This window comes from Benincasa hispida, chromosome 4, assembly GCF_009727055.1.
Source record: "Benincasa hispida cultivar B227 chromosome 4, ASM972705v1, whole genome shotgun sequence".
Classification (NCBI taxonomy): Eukaryota; Viridiplantae; Streptophyta; class Magnoliopsida; order Cucurbitales; family Cucurbitaceae; genus Benincasa; species Benincasa hispida.
Genome location: NC_052352.1, coordinates 67,860,914 through 67,884,094, shown reverse-complemented (window position 1 = coordinate 67,884,094; position 23,181 = coordinate 67,860,914). Strand labels below are relative to the sequence as shown.

At 34.5% G+C, this 23,181-nt stretch overlaps 3 protein-coding genes across 5 annotated transcripts; 2 read left to right on the top strand and 1 right to left on the bottom strand.

Annotated features, from left to right (window-relative positions):
- The first annotated feature begins 9,953 nt into the window (after positions 1–9,953).
- On the top strand, positions 9,954–18,095 carry LOC120075663 (subtilisin-like protease SBT3.4). 3 transcript variants are annotated; one of them, XR_005481378.1, is made up of 4 exons: positions 9,959–10,290; positions 10,393–10,490; positions 14,327–14,433; positions 17,958–18,095. XR_005481378.1 is itself a non-coding variant. In XM_039029256.1 (3 exons), exons 1-3 carry the CDS (start codon positions 10,040–10,042, stop codon positions 14,414–14,416), a joined length of 423 nt encoding a protein of 140 aa, XP_038885184.1. In that variant the 5' UTR covers positions 9,954–10,039; the 3' UTR covers positions 14,417–14,577. The 3 variants fall into 3 exon arrangements, 2 of the variants coding, with proteins under 2 accessions (XP_038885184.1, XP_038885185.1); XM_039029256.1 differs by lacking the exon at positions 17,958–18,095 and having other exon boundaries at positions 9,954–10,290; positions 10,393–10,474; positions 14,327–14,577; XM_039029257.1 differs by lacking the exon at positions 17,958–18,095 and having other exon boundaries at positions 9,960–10,290; positions 14,327–14,577.
- LOC120075662 (uncharacterized membrane protein At4g09580-like) lies at positions 14,611–18,564 on the bottom strand. The gene is made up of 4 exons (XM_039029255.1): positions 17,944–18,564; positions 16,527–16,797; positions 16,267–16,437; positions 14,611–15,077 (listed from the first exon to the last, which is right to left on the bottom strand). Exons 1-4 carry the CDS (start codon positions 18,177–18,179, stop codon positions 14,946–14,948), a joined length of 810 nt encoding a protein of 269 aa, XP_038885183.1. The 5' UTR covers positions 18,180–18,564; the 3' UTR covers positions 14,611–14,945.
- A 1,740-nt stretch (positions 18,565–20,304) lies between these two features.
- Positions 20,305–21,250, top strand: LOC120075791. The gene has a single exon (XM_039029464.1). It carries the CDS (start codon positions 20,428–20,430, stop codon positions 21,016–21,018), a length of 591 nt encoding a protein of 196 aa, XP_038885392.1. The 5' UTR covers positions 20,305–20,427; the 3' UTR covers positions 21,019–21,250.
- Positions 21,251–23,181: the final 1,931 nt, after the last annotated feature.

Here is a 23,181-nt window from a genome sequence, read left to right as displayed (position 1 = left end):
AGAAGATGTGCCTAATTTAGATAAGGAAGTTCAAGTGATTAAGGTTGAGGTTGAGAAGCCTTATGTTCCATCACCTAAGAGTCCTCTTGCCATTGAGCTTCCTCTTCCATATTCTTATGAGTCTTGTCAGTTTGAGTTTGCTTTTAATTTTCAGTCTTTTTATTCTCCAAAAATTAAAAATACCAAAAATAATTTTCTGCTTTCAGGTACCCAGGAGAAGATGGAAAGCCTACAAGACTTTGTAGGTTTTATTGATTCAAGCAAGAAATGACCTAAAAAAATTGGAGAATTTTTATGTACCTTGACGGACAATCTCCCCTATTGTCTAGCTTGGACGTTAAACTCAGCGCTTCTTGGGAGGCAACCCAAGATTTTATTTTCTTTTTGCTATTTTAGTTTATTTTATTGTTTTTTTTTTAGTTCAGTACTCATGGTTTGGACTCTTATCTTTTTTTGGTCCAGGTTTTACAAGAGCCTTCAAAATTAAAGCATGGTTTGCAAGCCTGACACACGTAGATTACTTCACTAATCAAGCCAGTTTCACTCATTCCCTGTACTTTATTTTATTGCATTGAGGACAATACATGTTTCTAAGTTTGGGGTGGGGGAAGTATTGCATACTTTTGCTTGTCTGTTGTTCTTATCTTGCTATGCATTTATTTAGAAAACTGTCTTATGCATGATTATTGACCAATTATTTTGAGTGGCTAAATTTTGAGGAAATTTTTTATTTATTTATTTATTTATTTATTTTTAATTGAAAAAATGATGTTCTGCTTTAATTGCGAAATTTGTTGGGGATGTAGTGATTATGATAGCCTATGAGTTATCCTAAATTTGCATGTTAGATAATTTGCTATGGAAATGGGATGGCATACTTTTGAATTAAATTATCTTTAAGTCCCTCTTTGAGTCTCCCATAGCATGAGCACGTAGTCACTTTAATTTAGAAACTTTAACTAAAAGTAGGATTGGGAGTTTATTTAGTTATCACCTCAAAAGGTCCCACCAGTTAGAAGGTTGATATGCATGATGGTTTGTAATGTTAGACTAAGAGGAAAAGAAAAGAATATTACTATTGCCTTTGAGAAAAAAATAGAGTATATACTCATGTGCTTAAAAGAAATATCTTTTTATTGTTTAAACTTGTAATGTGTATGCATGGATGGGGATAAAAAGAGCTTCCTTTGTTGTGATCAGTTAAGACATCTGAGAATTGACTAGGTACGGTTCCCTGTAGTGGATGTGTGAAAGCTAGTGCCCCTAGGTAAAATGATGCAAGTTTAGGGCCTTTGTTGTTGAAAAAAAAATAAATAAGAAAAAAAAAAGGCACCTTAGTGGACATATTACACTCTTGAAACATGTGGATGCTTGATGATTGGTGCATGAGCCAAAGTAGGGGAAAAATTGGAGAAGCTCTCTTGAACCTAACTTTAGTTCTTGTGTTTTGAATTAAATGTGACTTGTGTACACACACACCTGAGAGATGATGAGATTTGACCATGAAATCTTTTAATGTTGGGATGTGTTGGAAGTTTCTACCAATGGATCTAATATGCGTATTCTGAATGATGAGGTTTTGAATCATTTGCATGCTTGTGTGAATCTCCTTATAGTCTTATTCTTTCTTTGCCCGAGACCAGCAAAGTATAAGTTTGGGGTGGTGAAACGCATTCCAAAAGTGCATTTTCTGGGCTTAGAATTTAGTTAGTTTTATGCTTAATTTAAGATCTTTTATGATTTTATTGTTTAATTGTAGGAAATCGAGCAATTAGATGAGAACAAGCAATTTTGAAAATTAATGACCAAAATACCCCCAAGAAGGTCAAAGTTTTGACCTAGGGTAATGATCAATGGAGAAAAACGAAAGAAAATGTAGAGATCAGAGGCAGGACAGCGATGAACGAGCATTTCAATGCTGCCCCACGACGCTGCAGACTCGAGAGAGTTGAAAAACAGGGCAGTGTCGCAACACACATTGCGACGCTACTATTTGAAAAGGCGTGAATTTAAAGCCATTATTGCAATGCTACGACTGTGGCTATATAAGTAGTTTGTAGCCGAACTGATTTGGGGAGGCAATTTTAGGGCTATTTTGAGAGTGTAAAGCGATATTTTGGTGAGACCTCCCTAGGGTTGTGATTCTGGATAGAGGCGACATCTCAGAGCTTTAAAGGATCGAAGATTTGAAGAGATCGTTGAGTTTCAATTTTGGATTCAAGAACGAGAATCAAGAACACGGCTTGCAATTTCTTCCATCTGTTATTTTTTATTCCTTTGTGTTTAGAAATCTCATGAATGGTCTATGTTTGTATTGTAACCATAAATGACTGATTTTTGTTTCTATAGTGTTGATCTAGTTTTATGGATTGAAAAAACTAATTTAGTTATTTCTTGGATTGAATTTATGCATAATTGTTTTAGCATGTTTGTTCTTAATGCTTTTGAATAATTGGCCATTGTTTGAATGTTCTTCACTTAATGTCTTGCTCGAGAGAGAGGGCGTCGGATTAGATCTAGCATGTTAAATTTTTAATCAAGTATGCACGAGAGTGATAGGAGATTAATGGAGATTGTTGATGGAGGAACTTAATGTTGTAGCTAATCAAGCGATAAAAGAGATTCAGGTCGATGGTTAGTTATTAGAAAAGGTTGAGCTCGAGAGAGAATACCTGGATAAAAGACTCCTAGGTCTATAATTTGCATGAAATCAATCTAAGGTCAAAATAATTAAGTTGGTTAATCCATTTAACGAAATCATATCCTAAAACGTGTCTTTGTCTAGTTTCACCTCAGTGTTATCTTTTCTTGCTTTTTAGGATTAGATTAATTAGATTATCATCACAGTCCAGTCCTCTAATAAAATTAGAAAGATCTCTGAATAGCTAAAAGAGTCAAACCAATTCCTCTAAGGACAATACTTGGTCTCTTGACCATTTTACTAGATTATAATTTAACGCGTGTGCTTGTGCAACATCACCTAACTATAAGGAAGGAGTGAACTCTTTCTTGTTTAGTTGTGTTCCCAGCTTTCCAATCAGATGAATCCCTAAAATGGTAGGCTTATTTAGTCAACAAATCTGGCCACTCTCACCCATACAAATCAAAGGATCGCCCTCATATGAAAAAGTTCACAACTCACTCAGGATTAAAGTCAAGTCACTTATGGTCATCCTCATGAAATGTAAGTCTCTTATAGAGTTGTGGAGGAGATATCACCAAGTCCTCAAGCTTGGTCGCAAGGGTAATCCCAGCTCACCAAATTCCATCTAATTGGCAAACGACCACAATAGGCCTATTCGGGACTATGCATCGCCCAACCTCTATGATTTCTCACTAGGAATCATGAGGCTAGCTCTTGATGGATCAAGATTCGAAATGAAACTGAGAGACTTAACATTCTGTGGTCTGGTCTTTGTACAAACTCTTTTGTATAAGATATCCTTGCTCACATGTCTCTAGATCAGGCTCATATCATTTGTAGTATTTTATAACGATTGTAACAACTACAAAGTGGGTTGTATCAGTAGTGTTATCAGGATAAGACACCCAAATATATCCATATACTACAGACCATTTAGATTATCACTTAAACATGATCTACTTATATGTCTCCATATACATATTTAATTTATATCAGGTAACCTCGAATCTTAGGTTAATGAGTTATTGCACAAGTAATATAAAATTAATCAACCATTGATTCAACTAACGTAAAACTACGAGGCTCTAGGGCATACACCCTAACAATACCATGCGTCGACACTTACAAGGCTGAATGCAAACCCATACAACAGGTAGCACGCCCATATGGTGAGTCATTACCCGAGCGGTGAAGGGACATAGGCGCGGTGGATGCAATGCTCACAGTCACATGCAGAGGGACAATGCCCATGTGTTGAACTTCATTGTCCAATGCATGTGATACTCGAAACTCATGTGTCGAGCACTTCGTCTGTCATGCATGGAGTTTAGTGGAAATCCCTTGTCTATCTCAGTTTGTGCATCATGAAAGGTATCTGACAAATAGTTGATCGCAATAATCTCTTCCAATGCAAGGATGGCAGCTTTTCTTTGTAATTTTAATTTTGTTAAAATTAGGGTGCCAATATTTGGTCTGTCATAGATTTTATATAGTTTTAAATGAAGGAACGGGGAATTCCACAGCGGAAATGGGGATTGTTCCTAATTTTTAATTTTATACAGAATTGAAATTTACATTACTAAATTATGCATTAACATGGTTTTACAACATGCTGAGAAGAAGGAGAAAAGGGGTTAAGGCTTCAAGAAAGCTTACTCTTGAAGAACCTTTCTTCACGTAATTCCTCTACAAAAAGGTCACAAACCTCCAATGAATTTCTGTCTCCAAAAACACAACAAACTAAAAGGGACACCACCAAACAGAGTCTTTTATATTCTCTTTAGAGGTTGAGAATCACAAGAGGTATGGCCTCTGTGTTCTTTTGGGAAGAGGGAAAAATATTTTAGAGGAGAGAAAAAAAAATTCGATGAGAGTTTACAGAACAAAGACACAGAGAGTTATACCCAGGTAGAAAGAGTCGACTATGAGGAGACTTTCTCGCCTGTTGCCATGTTCGATTTGCATCCTTCTATCCATTGCAGCTTATTATAATTATGAGATCTGGCAAATGGACGTCAAGACGGCCTTTCTGAATGGAAATCTTGAGGAGACCATTTATATAGTGCAACCCGAGGGATTCATAGTCCAAGGTCAAGAGCAAAAGGTTTGCAAGCTAAATCGATCCATTTACGGGCTTAAACAGGCGTCTAGATCTTGGAACATACGATTTGATACTGCGATCAAGTCGTATGGCTTTGACAACAATGTTGATAAACTTTGTATCTACAAGAAGATCATCAATGTTTCAGTAGTCTTCTTAGTGTTGTATGTAGATAATATACTACTCATTGGGAAGGATGTAGGTCTGCTGACTGCAGTTAAGAACTAGCTAGCGACTCAATTCCAAATGAAAGATTTGGGAGAGGCTCAGTTGTTCTAGGTATATAAATCTTTCGGGATCGTAAGAACAAAGTGCTAATGCTGTCTCAGGCATCGTATATTGACAAGATGTTGCTCAAGTACTCAATGCAAGATCCAAGAGGGGCATACTTCCATTCAGGCATAGAGTCACTTTGTCTAAGGACATGTGTCCTAAGACGCCTCAAGAGGTTGAGGAGATAAGACGGTTCCCATATACGTCTGTCATTGGAAGTTTGATGTACGCGATGCTCTGTACTTGTCCAAACATCTGCTACGTTGTGAGCATAGTCAATAGGTATTGGTCTAACCCAAGCCAAGGTCATTGGACCGCAGTGAAGAACATCCTCAAGTATCTTCGAAGAACGAGGGACTATATGCTCGTGTATGGATCTAGGGATTTGATCCTTACTGGATACACAAATTCTGACTATCAGACTGATAAGGACTCTCACAAGTCCACATCAAGGTCAGTCTTTACTCTTAACGGAGGAGCTGTAGTATGGCGAAGCACTAAGAGGGGTGTATCGCCGACTCCACTATGGAGGCGGAGTACATAGCGGCTTGTGAAGCTGCTAAGGAGGTCGTCTGGCTCAGAAGTTCTTGACAGAACTGGAAGTTGTTCCAGATATGTCTAGGCCCATTACCCTCTATTGTGATAATAGTGGGGCAGTGGCGAACTCCAAGGAGCCTAGAAGTCACAGGCGCGGCAAACACATAGAGCGGAAGTATCATCTAATCTGTGAGATAGCTGTCTCTTATACACATCTAGATGTGTATAAGAGACAGTGTCTAGGCTCATCACCCTCTATTGTGACAATAGTGGTGCTGTGGCGAACTCCAAGGAGCCCAGGAGTCACAGGCGCGGCAAACACATAGAGCGGAAGTATCATCTAATCTAAAAGATAGTGCATCAAGGGGACGTGATAGTCACGAAGATCGCTTCGGAGCACAATGTTGCTGACCCGTTTACGAAAGCTCTCACGGCTATAGTGTTTAAGGGTCACCTTCAGAGCATGGGTCTACAGGATCACCTACGGCTGGACTAAGGCAAGTGAGATTTTCTTGTACTAGGTTTTATGCCCTAGTTTATTGTTTTGTACTAGTTTCATGCACATCCCACTTTACTTTAGGACAAGTGAAAGACTGTTGGGGTTGATGCCCTAAAGTCTCGTGTCTTGTAGTTTGTAAACAGTTTGTACAAATGTTTGTGTTGTATAATATATGATATTTACCTCACATCTTGATTTTGCTCAGTTATATGTTTTATTTGCTTTACCACAAACCAATAAACATAAAATCCCTGGTTATCTGTATGTAACTTAAGCATATATGTGGTGACATACAAGTGGATCATGTCTTGAGTAATAACCAAAATGGTCTGTAGTATATGAATGTAGGAGGGAAACCTTATCTTGGTAACACTACGGATGCGGCCCGCTTTGTGGAATGGTCACAAGTTCTGAATTGTCACAGATGGTCTGATCCTGATCATTTATGTAGGGGACATGCGAGCGGGGGCGTCATATATGAAGAGTTTGTATAAGACCTAACCACGAAGTGTCAACGTCTCATTATATAACATCATTCATGACATAGACTTCACTTTACTGAGATGACCATAGGTAACATGACCTCAATCCTAAGTGAGTTGAAAACTCTTGTCATTGAGGGCGGTCCTTTGATTTGTATGGGTGCGAATAACCAGGTCGTCGATTCAAACCTACCATTTTGGGGGATTCGTTTGATTTGGGAGTTGTGACCTCAGCTACACAATATGAAATTCACTTCTTCCTCGAGGCAGGGGTAAGTATATAGATAACTCCCTTAAGGGCTAATTCCAGAGCTTGAACGATGTGGCGCCACACACCTTTTCTTGGCCCGAGAGGTGTTCACACATAGTTGGACTATGTTGTATTGTTTATTAGAGGAATCAGTGGTACTTAAGGAGTGAGATGTAACTACAGGGGCAAAATGGTAAATTGGGTCAACTGTACTTACGAGCATCTGTGAAGGGTCATCGTACTCATGATTGGTTATATCTGATGGACACAGAAATATATTTGTGGTAAGAAGAGTTGAGTTGTTGGTCTTTAGTGGAATGCCTGGCAGTTAACGGATGGTGGATCTCATGGCTAAAAAGTTTAGTCAGTTATTCACGTACCGTTGGAGCTTCGAGCCACAGGTCCATAAGGTCCCCTAGGTAGCTTAGATAAAGTCAATAATCAGTGTTGTCAGTTTGAAATGTTCAAATTGACAAGAGGGAATTCGATTATATATGATATAATTGAACTGTTAATTATATATGATATAATTGGCTAAATGTATGAGATACATTATTTTTGGAGGAAATTAGATATAAATATGATTTATATCAAGTGGATGAGAAATTACTATAGTAGATATATGATATCAAACTATAGGTTAAGAATATAATATGATTATATTCATTTATTAATAAATTGGTTAATTATGAGATAGTTGACCGAATTCTTCTCCTCGGTCATGTGTTAATGGGAGGATCTCATTCGGTTATTGTAACCGAAGAAAAAAATGAAAATTTGTTTCATTTTGCAAAAAGTTCAAAAAAAATCGTAATCGGTGTGAAAAAGTATCGGTCGCTTACCCAAGAGCCTATACGATAGAGACTCATCGTTTAAACGATCGACACCCGCGTCTAAATGATCGTACGCCTTTCCCTAAACGATCACTTAGCGTGCCGCATTTTCTAAACGATCGTATACCTATTACTAGACGATCACTTAATAAAACCTACACGATCGTGTAGCTTTGTCTAAACGATAAGCACTCCGCTATACGATATCTTTCTCTCCCACTTGCTTATTGTCTACACGATCAGCCTTTCCTCCTACCTCTACCAAATTCACCAAAGACCACACTTTGGATTCTCACTCCGAGAATACCAAGAGCTTCAACTGGTGGTGTCATCCCCACTTCTTGCTTGTTCGTGCTTGTTCGTGTAGACGATCGTACTGCCGTAACCGACTGATTTGCTGGGCAATAGAGTTCGTAGAGGTTCTTCCGCTGCGTTGAGTTCGAGATGATAAATAAAATATAAGGGAATGGGTTCTTCAACTGGTATGAGAACTCATTCCCTTGTATTTTATTTATCAAAGCATGTCGTTAATTAGTGTTGAATTGTATAACTATTTGTTAGAATGTATGTGTTGTCTTTCGGTCACAATGAAATCGAAAAGATTCAAACACGCTCATGGATGCTCTTTGTCAAGAGTTCCTTCATATTGGATATAATCAGTCAATAGTACGATGCTCCTTCACAAATTGCTTGTAAGTACAGCTGGTCAAAATTACCATTTTGCCTCTATAGTTACATTTAATTCTTTAAGTACCACTGATCCCTCTAATGAACAATAAGTCATAGTCCAACTATGACCAAACCCCTCCCGGACCAAGAGAGAGTGTAGCGCCACATTGTTCAAACCCTGGAATCAGTACTTAAAGAATTTTCTTTTAACTCGCTTAGAAATTCATTCTTAACCAACCTCTCAATTCTATTGTGATTTATGTGTCCTAATCTTAGGTGCCAAAGATGGGCATTTTCTTTATGAGAAATTTTAAGTCTTTTATTCTGAGTTACCGTAGTTTTAAACAGTTTAGTAGTTAGGAGGGCTTTAGTTGCGAACGATCTTAACACATATAAGTAGATAAATTGCTCCCTTAAGGGCTGATTCTGTGGCTTGAACAATGTGGCACCACACTCTCTCTTGGACAGAGAGGGGTTTAATCATAGTTGGACTATGACTTATTGTTCATTAGAGGGATCAGTGGTACTTAAAGAGTTAGATGTAACTATAGGGGCAAAATGGTAATTTTGTCCAACTGTACTTACAAGTAATTTGTGAAGAGTCATTGCACTATTGACTGGTTATATCCAATGGACACAGAAATATATTTGTAGTGCGAAGAGTGCAATTGTCGGTCTTTAGTGGAGTGACTAGCAGTTAATGGACATTGGATAATTTAATTAATTATCTGAATACCATTGGAGCTTCAAGTTACAGGTCCATAAGGTCCCCTCTGTAGCTCAACAGGGATCATTGAGAATTAATTTTGGATTATTTGAATTGTTCAAATTAATTAAGGGAATTAATTATATAATTAATATAATGTATTTGATACATTATAATATAAAGTTTATTTTGAAAGGAAATAAGTATTCGAATATGATTCAAATATTAATTATGTGAATTAGATTCATATAATTAAATTTAGTGTAAATGTGATTTATATTAAATACCACGATTGATTGAGAGGATTTAAACTATACATTATATTGTATTTGATACAATATAAAAACTATAAGTTATTTGTTATATTCGATATAACATATAGTTTGATATATGATAAGCTGATTATCATATATATATATATATTAAATTTTATATTTATTAAATTTTTTAATTTAATTAGGGAGAGAGTTGTAACTCCCTCCCCTAATTTCTCTCCTCACTCGTAATCGTGGAATGTTGGGAGTTTTCTTTTTTCTACATTTTTTGGCTTCTTCTTCATAGAATTGAAGAACTATGATTTTTCCTGAAGAAGTCTCCCCAAAATTTCGATATTAAATTATCTTTTATGAATTATTATAGATCGATTTTAAAACATGAAAACTCATAAAGGATAATTTAATGTATTAAATTAGTTGATTTATGAAGTTATGAATATATATATATTTGGTTAGATTTGTACATGTAGTGCCTTTGTATAAAATTAGTGGCTCCGCCACTGTTTCTACCCTAAATGCAAATTTATAACATTTATGAAAACCGAAAATAATATTGCATGCATATTTTTTAACACATCAACAAAAGTCCAAAATGTACTTTTTGTAATTTAGCCAAGTAATCATTAAATAATAAATAAATAAATAAAACACATAAGTTTGGCCATCAAATTCGTTTCAATAATCCATAAAATGGGAGCTGTAGTGAAATGAAGCGTATTCTTGTAAGTTAATGTTGGTACTATTTGAACGGAGAGTCGTATTAAAGAAGAATGATGATGAACGCAAAGCGGAAGAAATTGCGAGCGGCAACGACCTTCTTGTTTGTGTTTGTGTCTTCCTTTGCCATTTCCATATCTGCCGCCATGGCTGATTCTGATGAAATTTCTTCAACTTCAACCCATTCCATAGCTTCATCGACGGCGTCTTCACGCCCCGCGGTTCACATTGTGTACACCGAAACGCCTCGGGATGAGGACCCCAAGGACTTCCATATCCGAACCCTAGCTTCTGCTCTCGGCAGGTTTCTCTCTTATTTCTCTCTGCTCTTCCCATTATTTCCTGTTCATGTTTTCGAAATGCAAATGAACATGATCGGACCTATGTTTCTTGTTTGCATTTGTAGTGAAGAGGCTGCGAAGGATGCGCTTATTTACAGTTACAAGACCGCTGCTAGTGGATTCTCTGCAAAGCTCACACCCGACCAGGTTTCTCGAGTTTCCCGTGAGTTTAGCTTCTGTAGTCGTGTTCTTGAGTACATAACTAAACTATAATCATATGAGATTGCTGCTACTGATTGTCTACTCTGTTCGTCGTTTTCAGTGGATAGATTGAGTTGTATACGAAATCGGTTGTTTTGATTGGGTTGATTAAGTTCGAACGATGATGATGTCTAGGGATTCATCATCTTCTTAACTCTGATCAAACGATGACTTAAGCTTTGGAGTAGCTTGCATCTTCTGCATTCATCGTCGTATCATTGTTTGTAGGTTTCATAGCAAAGGGCATCCCAAGTACATCCCTTATTTTGGATGTAGGCTTCCAAACCCCACGCCCACGTTCAACGCTTTGAGTTACGCGCCTCATTTCCATACGTTTGGGTTTTCTTCCTCTCACCCTCTCTCCTCCTCTCTCTTATTTCCTGCGTTTCATCTTCTTCGCCACTGTGCGTACAGGAATTTCCTCTATCGATGGTTCTCTGTGTTTACTATTTGATGAAACCCTCCTCCTTCCTCTTGCCGCTTCTATGAACCCCTTTGCCCGCCTGCTTCAGTGAAACCCTCTCGTTTCCCTCTCTCTATCGGCATGGATGAAACCCCCTCATCAATTTCTCCTCTCTCCATTTGCTTTCAGTAAACTCTCTCTCTCTCTTTCTCGTGCACGCGCTCCCATGAATGCCTCTGCTATGCAGATTCTTGGCTCGAGAGGAAGTTTCTGGGGTGGGGGAGAAAGAAGAGAGACAGAGAGAGTTGGAATGGGAAGAATGGAAGAATGGCTAGGGAGAAGAGAAGAGAAGAAATAGTCGGGTGCTTGGTTTTGACGATATGATATGGTTCGTCTTCCTGCCTCATTTTTGTGATTCGGGCATACTTCCTTCTAACATTTTTGTCAGGTTGGTCGATCCTTCTCCCAAATTTTAATTGTTATTTCCTCTGATTTTCCATCCGTTGATCTCATGGTGGACTTTGCTGATGTAATTTTCTAGTTTTCTTTATTTTTTTTCTTTTTTCTTTTTAATATCCATGAGTGTGTGAGTAACCCGCCACCTTAACTAATCTCACCAAACAATCTGTCTGATTTTATAACATTTGGATGTCAAGAAAATCCAAATATTAAAGTGACTACCATAAATTGAACTCGTGTCCTCTTTGGTTTAATTAATTGAACAACCTTGGTTTTGGTTTCATTCCTTCATTGATTGGAATGTTGTTCATTGCAGTCGGTATTTTGTTTCAGTTTCTTTTCTGTTCTAGAAAAAAATCTTAGTTTGTTCTACTGTTTTGCTTCAGACTTGTTCGTGTTTTCAAATCTTCCTCAAATCAAATTGATTGTGAATCTCGTTTGTTAACTGTAATTATATTATTAACTACACCCATCTCCCTCACTAACCTGTTTTTTTCTTTATAATTGCTATTCTGGTTAACCCCTACACAACTCTCCTCACCCCTCTCATGAACCATTACCGCTCTCTGCGTCTCCCACCTTTGCTTCATCCTAGACCCACCACCATTGCATGTCATAGGCGGGGACAAGAAATCGAATGCTGTAGTAACATCCTTTAGAGGAAGAGAAAACGAGTCGATATTACTGAAATCTTCGAGATTTTTCTACATTTTTCAAGAATGCTAAACATTATGCTTTTAAGGTTGGTTTTACCTTGGGTGAGGGGTGAAGAAGAGGAGGAAACAACGGCCACCTATAAACAGCTGGTGGTTGACAAACTTCATGAGATGCAGGGTCACATCAATGATCGTCTTACAGGCATGACAAGAAAATCCTTTGGAGGAAGGAAGAGGAAACAGGTCGATTTAATCAACGCCGTCGAGTAGTTTCGACGCAAAATGAGAGTGCATAACTTAGAGCTTCAAAGGATTGTGTCCTTGATTACAAGTGAGGAAGAGGAGAAAGAGAAGGCACTCGTAGGAAACAGTTGATTGACGAACTTTATGGGGTACCTGGTTTGAGCTCCGAGGATGGTATTAAGCTTTTCTTAATGTTGTTTGACGATTTCCAAAAGACCGATTGCCTTCTTAGTTTACCAAAGAACAAAAGATACGAGTATTGCATGGATCTCTTAGGGGGAGGGGCAGCTAACCATGCATTGAGATTCCTATCACTTCATGCTCTTTTGTGTATGACTTTTGTGATGAAGTTATGTATTATGAATTTCATTTTGACTTGTATGGATATCATTTGTGCCTAAATTATTAAAATCAACGGTTAAATGTCTTCCTTCTTCTATGTGTCAGATAATTGTTTGTATTGATGTAAAATGTTATCACTAAACAACTAAAATAAATTTAAAATCAAACCAGATCCAATATCTTTAAGAATTAAGGTCTCCTTTGGTAACAATTTGGTTTTTTGTTTTTGTTTTTTAAAATTAAATTTATTTCATCCACATTTCTTATAATAGTTTACATCTTTTTTAAATACAATAGTTGAATTCTTAGCCAAATTCTAAAAACAAAAACAACTTTTTGAAAGTTATTTTTTTTAGTTCTCAAAATTTGGTTTGGTTTTTTAAAACCATTTGTGGAAAGTAGATAACAAATGAAAAAAAGTGGAGATGGAAGTAGTGTTTATAGGCTTAATTTTCAAAAACAAAATGGTTAAATGGGTCTAACTTAATTGGAATTTAGTTTTTACATTAGTACATGATTGTTTATATTAAACTCGAATAATGTTAAAATCCAACAATTAAATTCATACCTTTAGAACTACTTAGAATCAAAATTTGAGGGTGGATTAATCCTTTTCCTCCAAACACTGACATTCTAGAGTTAGGCTTCCTAATCTTAAACATTAGAATATTCTTCAACATTAGAACATTCCTTGGGCTTTGTCAAGTTTCCGTAGGCTTTGTCAAACCTTTGAATTTGAAGTTCTTTATGCTAGTGTTAAGTTAGACTCATTTTGACATGTCTTTCGTATGATTTCATCCATATTTAAAAATTTAATTCATATGATGTTTCTTAAATTTTCATTTTGGTTTTTAAAAATGGTTTGTTTTATACTTTACATGTATTTCTTTTTAAGTACCCTTTACTTCAAAATTCATTTAGTTAATTTTTGGCCATCTACATGGACAAGTCTTTAAATAACCTCACTAGTATCTAATTGGTTAGGTGTTGAGTTTTAAATTACATAGTACATGTTCTTAAAAAAAAATTACATAGTTCATACTAAAAATAAATAAATAATACTTCATATATATATTTTTTATTTCATTAATTTTCACAATAATCATTGAAAGAGAATGTCTACAGTAACTAAATCAATAGATAAATCCACTTACTCCTGATTTTTGAACTTATGTCTACACGGTCATAATCATCTTTGCTATTCGAAATAGTTTAAGTTAGATAATACCTCATTTTTTTTATTTCATTAATTTTCTCATTATTCAATGATAGAGAATTTGACAATTAGTTGGTTTATTTATCCTTTAAATCCTGTGAATGCGTACACATATAGCTAGTAAGTTATTATAGGTAAAAATGACTAACAATAGAGCGTAGAGATTACCACCAAGTTATCGTCTTCCATTTATTATTATTATGCCAATGAGCATTAAATTTTTCTTTAATTTTCGGTATGTATGTTTATGTACTTTAGAAGTAAAATTCAACCAGCTTCTTGTCAACAAATACAAGATATTTATATAATTCATGAATCTGGTTTATTTATTCGGCATATGCTTCAATAATTGCCTTCAAGATGGTGAAAGGTCCTGTGTCTATCATTTTCTTTTGGCAATAATTGCCTTAAATGTTGTTTTAGATAGATGTTTACTCATTAGCTGAACCACCAAACAAATTTATCACTTTGCTATGCAGAACAACCAGGCGTTCTTCAGGTTGTTCCAGACAGCCAGGTCGGGTTGCACCGTTAAAGGATTTTGCAGCCTCTCTCTTGAAATTGGATGAAGATGGCATAATAATGAGTGAGTCTCACCTTCTGTAAATTCATTATAGTTCTTAAACATCAGTACTTATATTTATTGTTTATCATAAAGCTGAATGTATTTATTGTATTTATAGTTCTTAAACATCGACACTCATGCGGTAAAACCTATAGACTTTCACAATTCGAATTTCTATACTGTCACGTCAATACTGTGTCATGAGATGCGAATCCTGCATCAAAACTTATCATTGCTAGGCATTTAGCCACTGGTACATGTCTTTTCTTTAATGAAAAAATAATACTATGCTCTAGAATGAGATCATAGTGTAAAAGAATTAGCTTTAGAGATGATTCAGTAAATAAACACAGAACACTATGATGGATCCTTTTGAGTAGGGGAAAATCTTTGATACTTTGTACTTGTGAAGCTCACATAACTGCCATAACTTGACTTAGATTCTCCATTCTTTCGTTCCAATACTCTGTAGTTCTTCAGATAACTTATGGTCATAGAACTACAATTGGTAAAAATTCCTGTATGTAGAATCTTCATTCGTAGGTTCGCTTTCGCTTTAGAATAGTGGGAAGAACGGTCAAAGAACCGATGAAGAAAAGTACAGTCAAGGTTTTGTAATCGTATAAATCCTTGATGGATTTGAGATCCCCAAGAGCAAGACCAGCCTGATTAAAGGAAGAGAGATTATAAACGCTTGAAAAGCATGTTAGAACAAATCTTCATTTGCGATAAAAGGGAGATCCCGTGAAAAGAAACAGAAATCGTTTTCTTAATTAATATCCAGAAAGCCAATAAAAATGTAGATGGTAGACAGAATTAATTTTGGTAACTAATTATCCAGAAAACCACTAAAACATAAATATGAAGTTTGATATACAGAGAGCGTTTTCATAATTAAATAAATATGAAAATGACAGACGGGTCGGGTTATAGCATAAATAATCCATAAAATGAGGCAAAACCTGCAAGTGGAAAGTGGTATTTTAAATGTACAAATGGGTCTTTGGCTATTAAGTGGATTGTAGCCAAATTGAGGTCATTTTCATTACGATTTCATTGACTTACGCATTAAAACACGGAGTGTAAATACCTGCCATGGATGGTTATAATATACAAAACTGCAACAAGTTTATGCAACAGCTGGGATTTAGAGCCGGTAAAAATGCAAAAACAAAAACAAAAAAAAAAAACAAAAAAAAAAACAAAAAATTAAGTTCCGTTTGGTAATCATTTAAGTTTTTGTTTTTTATTTTTAAAAATTAAGCTGGTAAACATTCATTCTTACCCTGCGTTTCTTGTTTTGTTATCTATTTTTCAAAAATCAAGCCAAATTTTAAAAATTAAAAAAATTAGGCTCCGTTTGGTAATCACTTCATTTTTTGTTTTTTGAATTTAAAGATTAAGTCTATTTCCTCTCCATCTCTTACAATGATTTGCATCTCTCTTAAATACAATGGTTGAATTCTTAGTCAAATTCTAAAAATAAAGATAAGTTTTTAAAAGTTACTTTTTTAGTTTTCAAAATTTGTCTTAGTTTTTTAAACCATTGGTAAAAACTAGATAACAAAAGAAGAAATTTAAAGATAGAAGTAAGGTTTATAGCCTTAATTTTTACCCAAAAAAAATCCAAAAATCAAATAATTATAAGACAAGGCTTTAGTTTTTAAGAACTTAAATAAAAAGGTCAAGAATTCAACTCTTATACTTAAAAAAAATTATGGGAATTAAGATAAGAAACGGGGAAGAATTATGTTAAATTTTAAAAAATAAAAAACAAAATTGTTACCCAAGATGATCCACACAAACTTAGAGAACATAGTGTAGGCAAGACTTGGGATGACTGAAAAAACTTACCGTGACCATGATATATGATGAAGGAACAAGACCAAGGAGCGTAGCCAAAAGGAAAACATGAAATGGTATATCGACAATGGGGGATGCCAAGTTTATGAAAATGTTAGGTAGTGTTGGTGTTATCCTGAGAAAAATCAAGTAATTAAGGAGCTTCTCTCTTTGCCTTGCAATCTGAAAGCAGAAGATAGAGTAGTCAATTGAGATGAAGGTGGTAGAAAACAAACAAGGGAAAGTAGAGAAGGATGGCATAGGGCTTTTACCTGAGACTGGAAAAGTTTCAATTTTTCAGGCCACATCCAAGAAACTAAAGGTCTACCGATTAATTTGGAGAGAAAAAAACAAGCAGTAGCTCCTGCCGTAGCATTGAAAACGACTAATATAAGGCCTCTAACAACTCCAAAAAGAGCTCCACCCAACAATGACAAGAAAACTGTTCCAGGTATCATAAAAGTTTGCATAAATATGTAGGTGGAACAATAACCCAGGATGAACTGTGCAGGATGATCCTTGGCGTAGCTTCCAAGATTATCTCTGCTTCACAAAATTTCAAAGAACACAGATGCATCTTCGATACCATATTTGCTATTGCAATGAAAAGCTATCAAATGCAAGTGGAACCCACCAAAACGAAAGGTCAACACGACACATTCAAAAGCAACAACAACATTGTTATGAATAAAATGAGTTGAAACGAGTTGAATTTTTTGAAAATGACTAATCTAATTATAGACTGTAATTCTATGACTTAGTTTGGTAACAGAGGATTTAGACAGTCACCTAATCTTGTGTAAGTTATATGGTATCCTATCTTAAAAGTTATGGTGTCCCCATCCAATTTTACATTAGTCATTTCTGAAAGCTTTCTTTCCTCTTCTTCATTAATTCCTACCTCTCCATAGACAAATTCAAAGGTGTCAAATTCTCGAAATATACCTACTCTATATTTTATTTTCTAATTTAAGGTACCTCCTAGAAATCTTGGTGATTTGGATTTATAATCTCATTAGTCCATTTACTTTTCTAATTTTCCTCCCACCACTAAGTTGATCTCCCATTGTTAAATATTCTTAGCACTTGAGGGACTATTTGGGGTACGGAGTTGATTATTATAGTCCTTATTACAGTAATACATAGTTAGTGTTGAGGGTTACAAATGAGGAATGTGAATGATTATAAAATAGTAAACACAATATACAATGAACGTTTTCAAATAATTTTACTGTAGCTAAGTGTGAGTTATGATAATTGAAAACTTCAACTATTATAATGGTAGCCCACTCTACCTAAGGTAAGTCGGGATCCAAATGCCCCCTAAAAAGTGGAACAAAACATTCTATAATTTTCTCTCCTCGATGAATATCTTTCCTTACATAAGGCTTTGGAAGCAGCCATTTATTGCCCCACTCTATACCAACTCAGCTATCATTTACTTAATTTGCTCTTCTCTAATGAAACAATAAGCCACAAAACTTCTCAACAGTTCAATCAATAAATTTATTAATTAATACATCGCATATTGATGCAACTCACGAGAGATGTTAGCATGAAATGAATGAACAGGAAGCAACTTCTGCTATACACAAACAACCTTTTTAAGTTAGTTAAATTAAATTTGATTAAAATAATTCGAGATCAATCCAAAAAACTGGAAGTAAAATAAATTAATTAATCACCTACTTGAGCATTCGAAGATCGGCGAGGGAACGTGGCAGCTTAATGTTTTTGAAATCGGCGGCCGGCATTGTACGGTAAATGCAGAAGAGAGCGGCGGAGTAGACCAAAAAACTGCCTAGAGCCACCATCAATCCCCACCGGGAGAAAGGATATCTCTCAGATTTCAGCTTCTTGGCCGCCGGATTGTTCATCTCCGCCTTCTCTTCGTCTTTGAGTGCCAGATTCCTGGGAGCCGCCATTAGCGGTGGATTTGCAGAAGCTTCAAAGGTAGCGTAGAGAGGTGGCTTCCGACCGGCTAACGGCTGAGCCGCGCCTCGAGAGAAGGGCAGTGTTACCGGAAGCTAGGGCGAGAAAACCATGGCTTAACCACATGATCGATACGGATCCGCTTTCTTCCACTTTTTTTTCCCTTTTTATTTTTATTTTTATTTTTTATTTTTTGACAATTCTCAATCTCAATGAAACCCTTTGACCTCTGTATTTAGAAAAATCCTTTTTTATTTTTTCTCCTCTCTCTCTCTCTTTTTTATTTAACGGAAAAAAATATAAAAAAAAGTGGTGATTGAAATGCATTTTCTGGGTTAGGATCAGCCAGTCAGCGTTAAAAGGCCAGACGGTAATCGTGGACCACTAGCCAATAGGAATTTGACACGTTTGTTTTTAGTTAGTGGCAAAGTTATTAATAAATTATGACAATTACTCCCCTTTCTTCCGGTTTAATTGAAGGGGTTTTTTTAAAAAAAAAAAAAAAAAAACACGGATCCTAGACCAAAATGAAATTTGACCTAACTTTTGAGAATGTAATTTTTCTTTTTTTTACTTTTTTTACTTTTTACTTATGGGTTAAAATTACCAAAATGGCAAACGAAACATGCGTGTTTTATCTTCTCTTTCTCTCTCTCGTCACTTCTAGTTTCTTGGTATTTGGTTCTTAACTAGTTTCTCCCCTCTTTTCTTATTTTTCTCTCTTATTAATTACCATTTTCTCTTTTCTTCCTTTTATTTCAGTTTGCTGCCTTCGATCTTGGAAAAACCAACATCGATTCTCTCTTCTTTTTGTGAAAAACCAACAAAAGTTGCAAATAAATTTAAAAATAAATAAATAAATAAAATTGCACATCGAAGAAGGAAAGAGCGTACACTTGTGGTTAAAGTGGTAATTTCATATGGTACTGACATAAGTAGAATATCAAAATTCCTTCCTTTTCAAAATCAGTGCTAATTTTCATTAGGTCCTCTATGCAATTTTCTGTTTAATTAATTGATAAAAATGTCAATATAGCAAAAAATAAATTATTAGATCCAAATCTTTTATTGGCTGTCTTTGATTTTTTAAGTAAGGAATTTAATGTGTGTTAATTGGATTGAATTATATTTGATACCTCTTTCAATGGCATCAAATACATAGAGATCCCAAAGCAATTCCTCTTTTTTACTTGGAATACAATTTTATTCAAATTCGGAAGTTTTAATCGATAATCTAAAGTCAAATCATCATGTTTTGTCCTTTAATCCCAACACCTAATTTCAATATTTTTAATAAATCATTCTAAATAGATATCTTAAAAATTTTATATTGGATTTGTATAAAATTAATTATATGTTATTCCGTTTTTAATTAGATGGAGTGATTTTGAATCTATAACAAGAAATATTGATGCCAGATAAACTATATTAAGGTTCATTTTGCAATGTAACTTAAAACATAAACCAGCGTTGACAAACCCAAGATAGAGAGATGAAAATGAAAAGATAAAGCAAACTTATTTTAGAAGAAAAAAAAAAGACTGCAAAACTTAATCACGTTGTAGACCACAAAAAAAGATCCTTTTCTTATTTAATGAAAACTTTATCTCTCCACTTCTCATGGTTTCCCTTTTGTTACAGATAATATTAGATTTAAATATTATTTTATTCTTAATATTTTTCTCTTTTATTTATTTTAGTTCCTCTATTCTAAAAATATTTATTTTTGTTTTTATACTTTCAATTTTTGATCCCTCTAATTTTGATCATTGTACCTTCATCTTTAATTTATTTTGATAATTGAACTTTCAAAAAGTAATCATTCTAATCCCTTCAAAATGAAGTAATACTAAAAACGAAGAGGCCAAAAGAGTCACTTTTTGAAAGTATGAAGATTAAAATGAATATTTAAAAAGTACATGATCAAAATAAACCAAAATTAAAACTATATGGATTAAAACTGATATTTTAAAAGTATTAAAAACCAAAATAAACTAAATATTATATATATATATATATATATATAGGATCACACTAATATTTAAACCACAATAATATCACAAACCCAAATAATAATAGTGATAATAATTTCATATATATATATATATATATAACTAACATTTCTTTAGAAACTCGAAGTGGGTTTTTGTGTGAGGAAAAAGCTAAATCCCAATTCCCAATTTTTTCCAAATTTTCTCAAAAAAGAGAATGTGAAGAATCAGAGAGAAAAAAACTCAGACAATGTTTCAATCTTCTCGCCGGACTCATTCCTTCTCTTCTTCTTCTTCAAATTCCCTCTCCTCTTCCTCCTCCTCCTCTCGCGGCTCTTACTATTTCCCCGATGAATCTCCGTTCTCCACCGCCGCCACTCCGATCCGATCATTTTCCGGCAGCATTCCCTTCTCTTGGGAGCACTTGCCAGGAATCCCCAAGAAACAGTCTCCGGCCAGGCTCCGGCGAGGTTCCGCCTCTCCTCTCTCCTCTCTCCTCCCCTTACCTCCCAATTCCATCACTCCGCCATCTTCAAAACGCTTCGGATTTCAAGATTGGAGGAAATCCAACCGCCAAAATTCGCAGCGAGATCCTTTCTTCGACGCCTTCCTCGAGTGCTCTAAGGAACCTTCTACCGCCGCCGCTGTCGACGCCGAGCTCTGGAGCGGCGGCGGTGGCAGCAATGGTAAGGCGATTACAAGAAGCCTGAGCGATCGATTCGGATTCTTGAATCTGTATTCTTCTTGTAAACGGACTTGCGGCGTTTCGGAATCGATCGTGTATCTCCCGAGAACGCCGAGGAGTTCGTTCGATCTGCTTAACCAGCGTAGCGGCGGCTGAATCGCCGCCGTTAAAAAAAGAGATAAGTGGGAGATTTGATTAAATGTTTGTTTTAGTTTTAATTAATCTCTTTGTTTGTGGTGACTAATGATTTATGATTATGATAATATGGAATTTGGCTAAGCTTAATCCTAATTGGGTTTGTTAATTGTGTTTATGTGGGATTACTGCGCTGGAATTGTCTGTGAATTACGTCAAAATTTGAATTGAAAATTGAAATTAAGTCTCCTAATCTCTGTGTTCTAAATTATATATTTTATATCTTAAATTATTGTGTTGCTCTGTATTGTATTATTTACATGTGACACCTCCCGACACTGTGTTTGTAATTTACGATATCATCAATTTCAAATTTTCCCTTTGGACCATTATTTTCTACCCTTTTTTTTTTAATTCTAATAATCCTTTTGGACCAATCTCTCTTCTAAAACTCACATCATCTTCTTTATTTTTTATTATTTTTTTTACATATACTCTTAAACTTTGAAACTTTAATGAATTAATATCTTCCATTAATAATTGTATCAATCTAAACTCTAAAGACTTTAGTAAAAATATTAATTTCATCCTCATCGAGATTTTGTTCCACTAATATCATATGAAAATTATTGTTCGAGTTAATTAAATTCCCAATTTTTTATGAACTGACAGTTAATTTAGATATTTCATTACCATTACCTTTGAAAATCAGTTTGTGTAAACTTCTTCAAACGTTGGTTTTACAATATGGACAATTAAAATAAGTGGAAGAAAATTCTTATTAAGAGTCTAGATTAATTCATTTTTTAAGGTTTAGGGATTTAATTAATATAATTATAAGTTTTACTAGATGCTTTTCCAAATGCAATGTGATAGAGGATATAAATTAATACATTTACAAAAATTCAAGATTTAAATTGATATAATTATTAGTTTAAGACATTTAAAATTTAGACGTGTAAATTGATTTTTTTTTTTTTTTTTTTAACTCTCTCAAAGCTTATATATCAAATAAAAATAAATAATTTTGGTATTGATGTGTTGAGTTTTGTATGGTTTCTTTCTCTCTCTCATATGGGATTCAATAAGTTGGTTTTCTTAGGGAGAGGAGGTAACTTGAGGTTGAGGGTTGTTGAGCTACCACTCCATTTATTAAATATTTTGTCTCTTTTTTATTACATTTATTGGTTTTAATTCCATAGGTTAAATTACAAGTTTAATCCGTAAATTTTTAAATTTGTATTTATTTGATATCAACTTTAAAAAGAGTTGAATATGTCTTTGGATGTTTGTGTGTCCATTTGAATTCTTGAACTTAGAAAAATGTTTTAATAGATTCTTAGATTTCGGTTTTGTATTTGATGGGTCCTTGAAATTTCAATTTTGTTTCTAATTTAGGTCAAGGACCTATTCTAACATCTTTTAAAATTCACAAACCTATAAGACCTAAAGTTTTAAAGTTGAAAGTTTAGGACCTTATTTAACATCAATTTTGATTTTATATCAAATATATCACTTAATTTCTAAATTGAATATGGCAAAGATTTATTATACACTATAAAAATTTTAGGAATTTGTTAGACATTTTTAATGGTGGGATCATATAGACACAAATATATGAAAATTATCATAAAACTATTAGATATTTTGATCGTTCATAAACCAAATAGACACAAACATAAAATTAAAATGTAAATTTGGTCCGATAATTTAAATAAAATTAAATTTTAGTCTTTATAATTAGAATTTAGTCTTTATAATTTGAAAAATTCTATAAACTATTTATGAACTTTTACCAATCATATAGACCAAATTCTAACTTCTATATTAAAAAAACAATTATAGAGACTGTATTTTAATTTTTTTCCAAACCCATAAATTTGTAGTTTAACCAAAGAGAGATACAGAAAGAAAATTTACCGATCTCAATTCTTCGTTTTTTTTTTTTTTTTTTTTTTTTACTACTTCTAGAATGTTCTTTCTTTTTCTTTTTTTTTTTTCATGTAAAACTTTGAGAAATATAATTTAGATATTTGTAACCTATGATTGGATTGTGTGTGTGTGTGACGTATGGTGGATTGGTAATATATTGGTTTTTGTATTGTTTGGATTGTGATTGTTTTTTATTAAAAAAATTATGAGGTGTTATTGAGCCATCAATATTTGGGTAGATAATAACTATCT

Bases quoted from the DNA above. Each gene is read 5' to 3' on its own strand.
- LOC120075663 (XM_039029256.1), top strand. From the start codon at position 10,040: ATGATGATGAACGCAAAGCGGAAGAAATTGCGAGCGGCAACGACCTTC. The intron at 10,291-10,392 runs GTTTCTCTCTTA...TTGCATTTGTAG, and splicing joins CTAGCTTCTGCTCTCGGCAG to TGAAGAGGCTGCGAAGGATG. The intron at 10,475-14,326 runs GTTTCTCGAGTT...TTTGCTATGCAG, and splicing joins CAAAGCTCACACCCGACCAG to AACAACCAGGCGTTCTTCAG.
- LOC120075791 (XM_039029464.1), top strand. From the start codon at position 20,428: ATGTTTCAATCTTCTCGCCGGACTCATTCCTTCTCTTCTTCTTCTTCA.
- LOC120075662 (XM_039029255.1), bottom strand. From the start codon at position 18,179: ATGGCGGCTCCCAGGAATCTGGCACTCAAAGACGAAGAGAAGGCGGAG. The intron at 16,438-16,526 runs GTAAAAGCCCTA...TTCTGCTTTCAG, and splicing joins TGAAACTTTTCCAGTCTCAG to ATTGCAAGGCAAAGAGAGAA. The intron at 15,078-16,266 runs GTAAGTTTTTTC...TCCTTTAATCAG, and splicing joins CATCATATATCATGGTCACG to GCTGGTCTTGCTCTTGGGGA.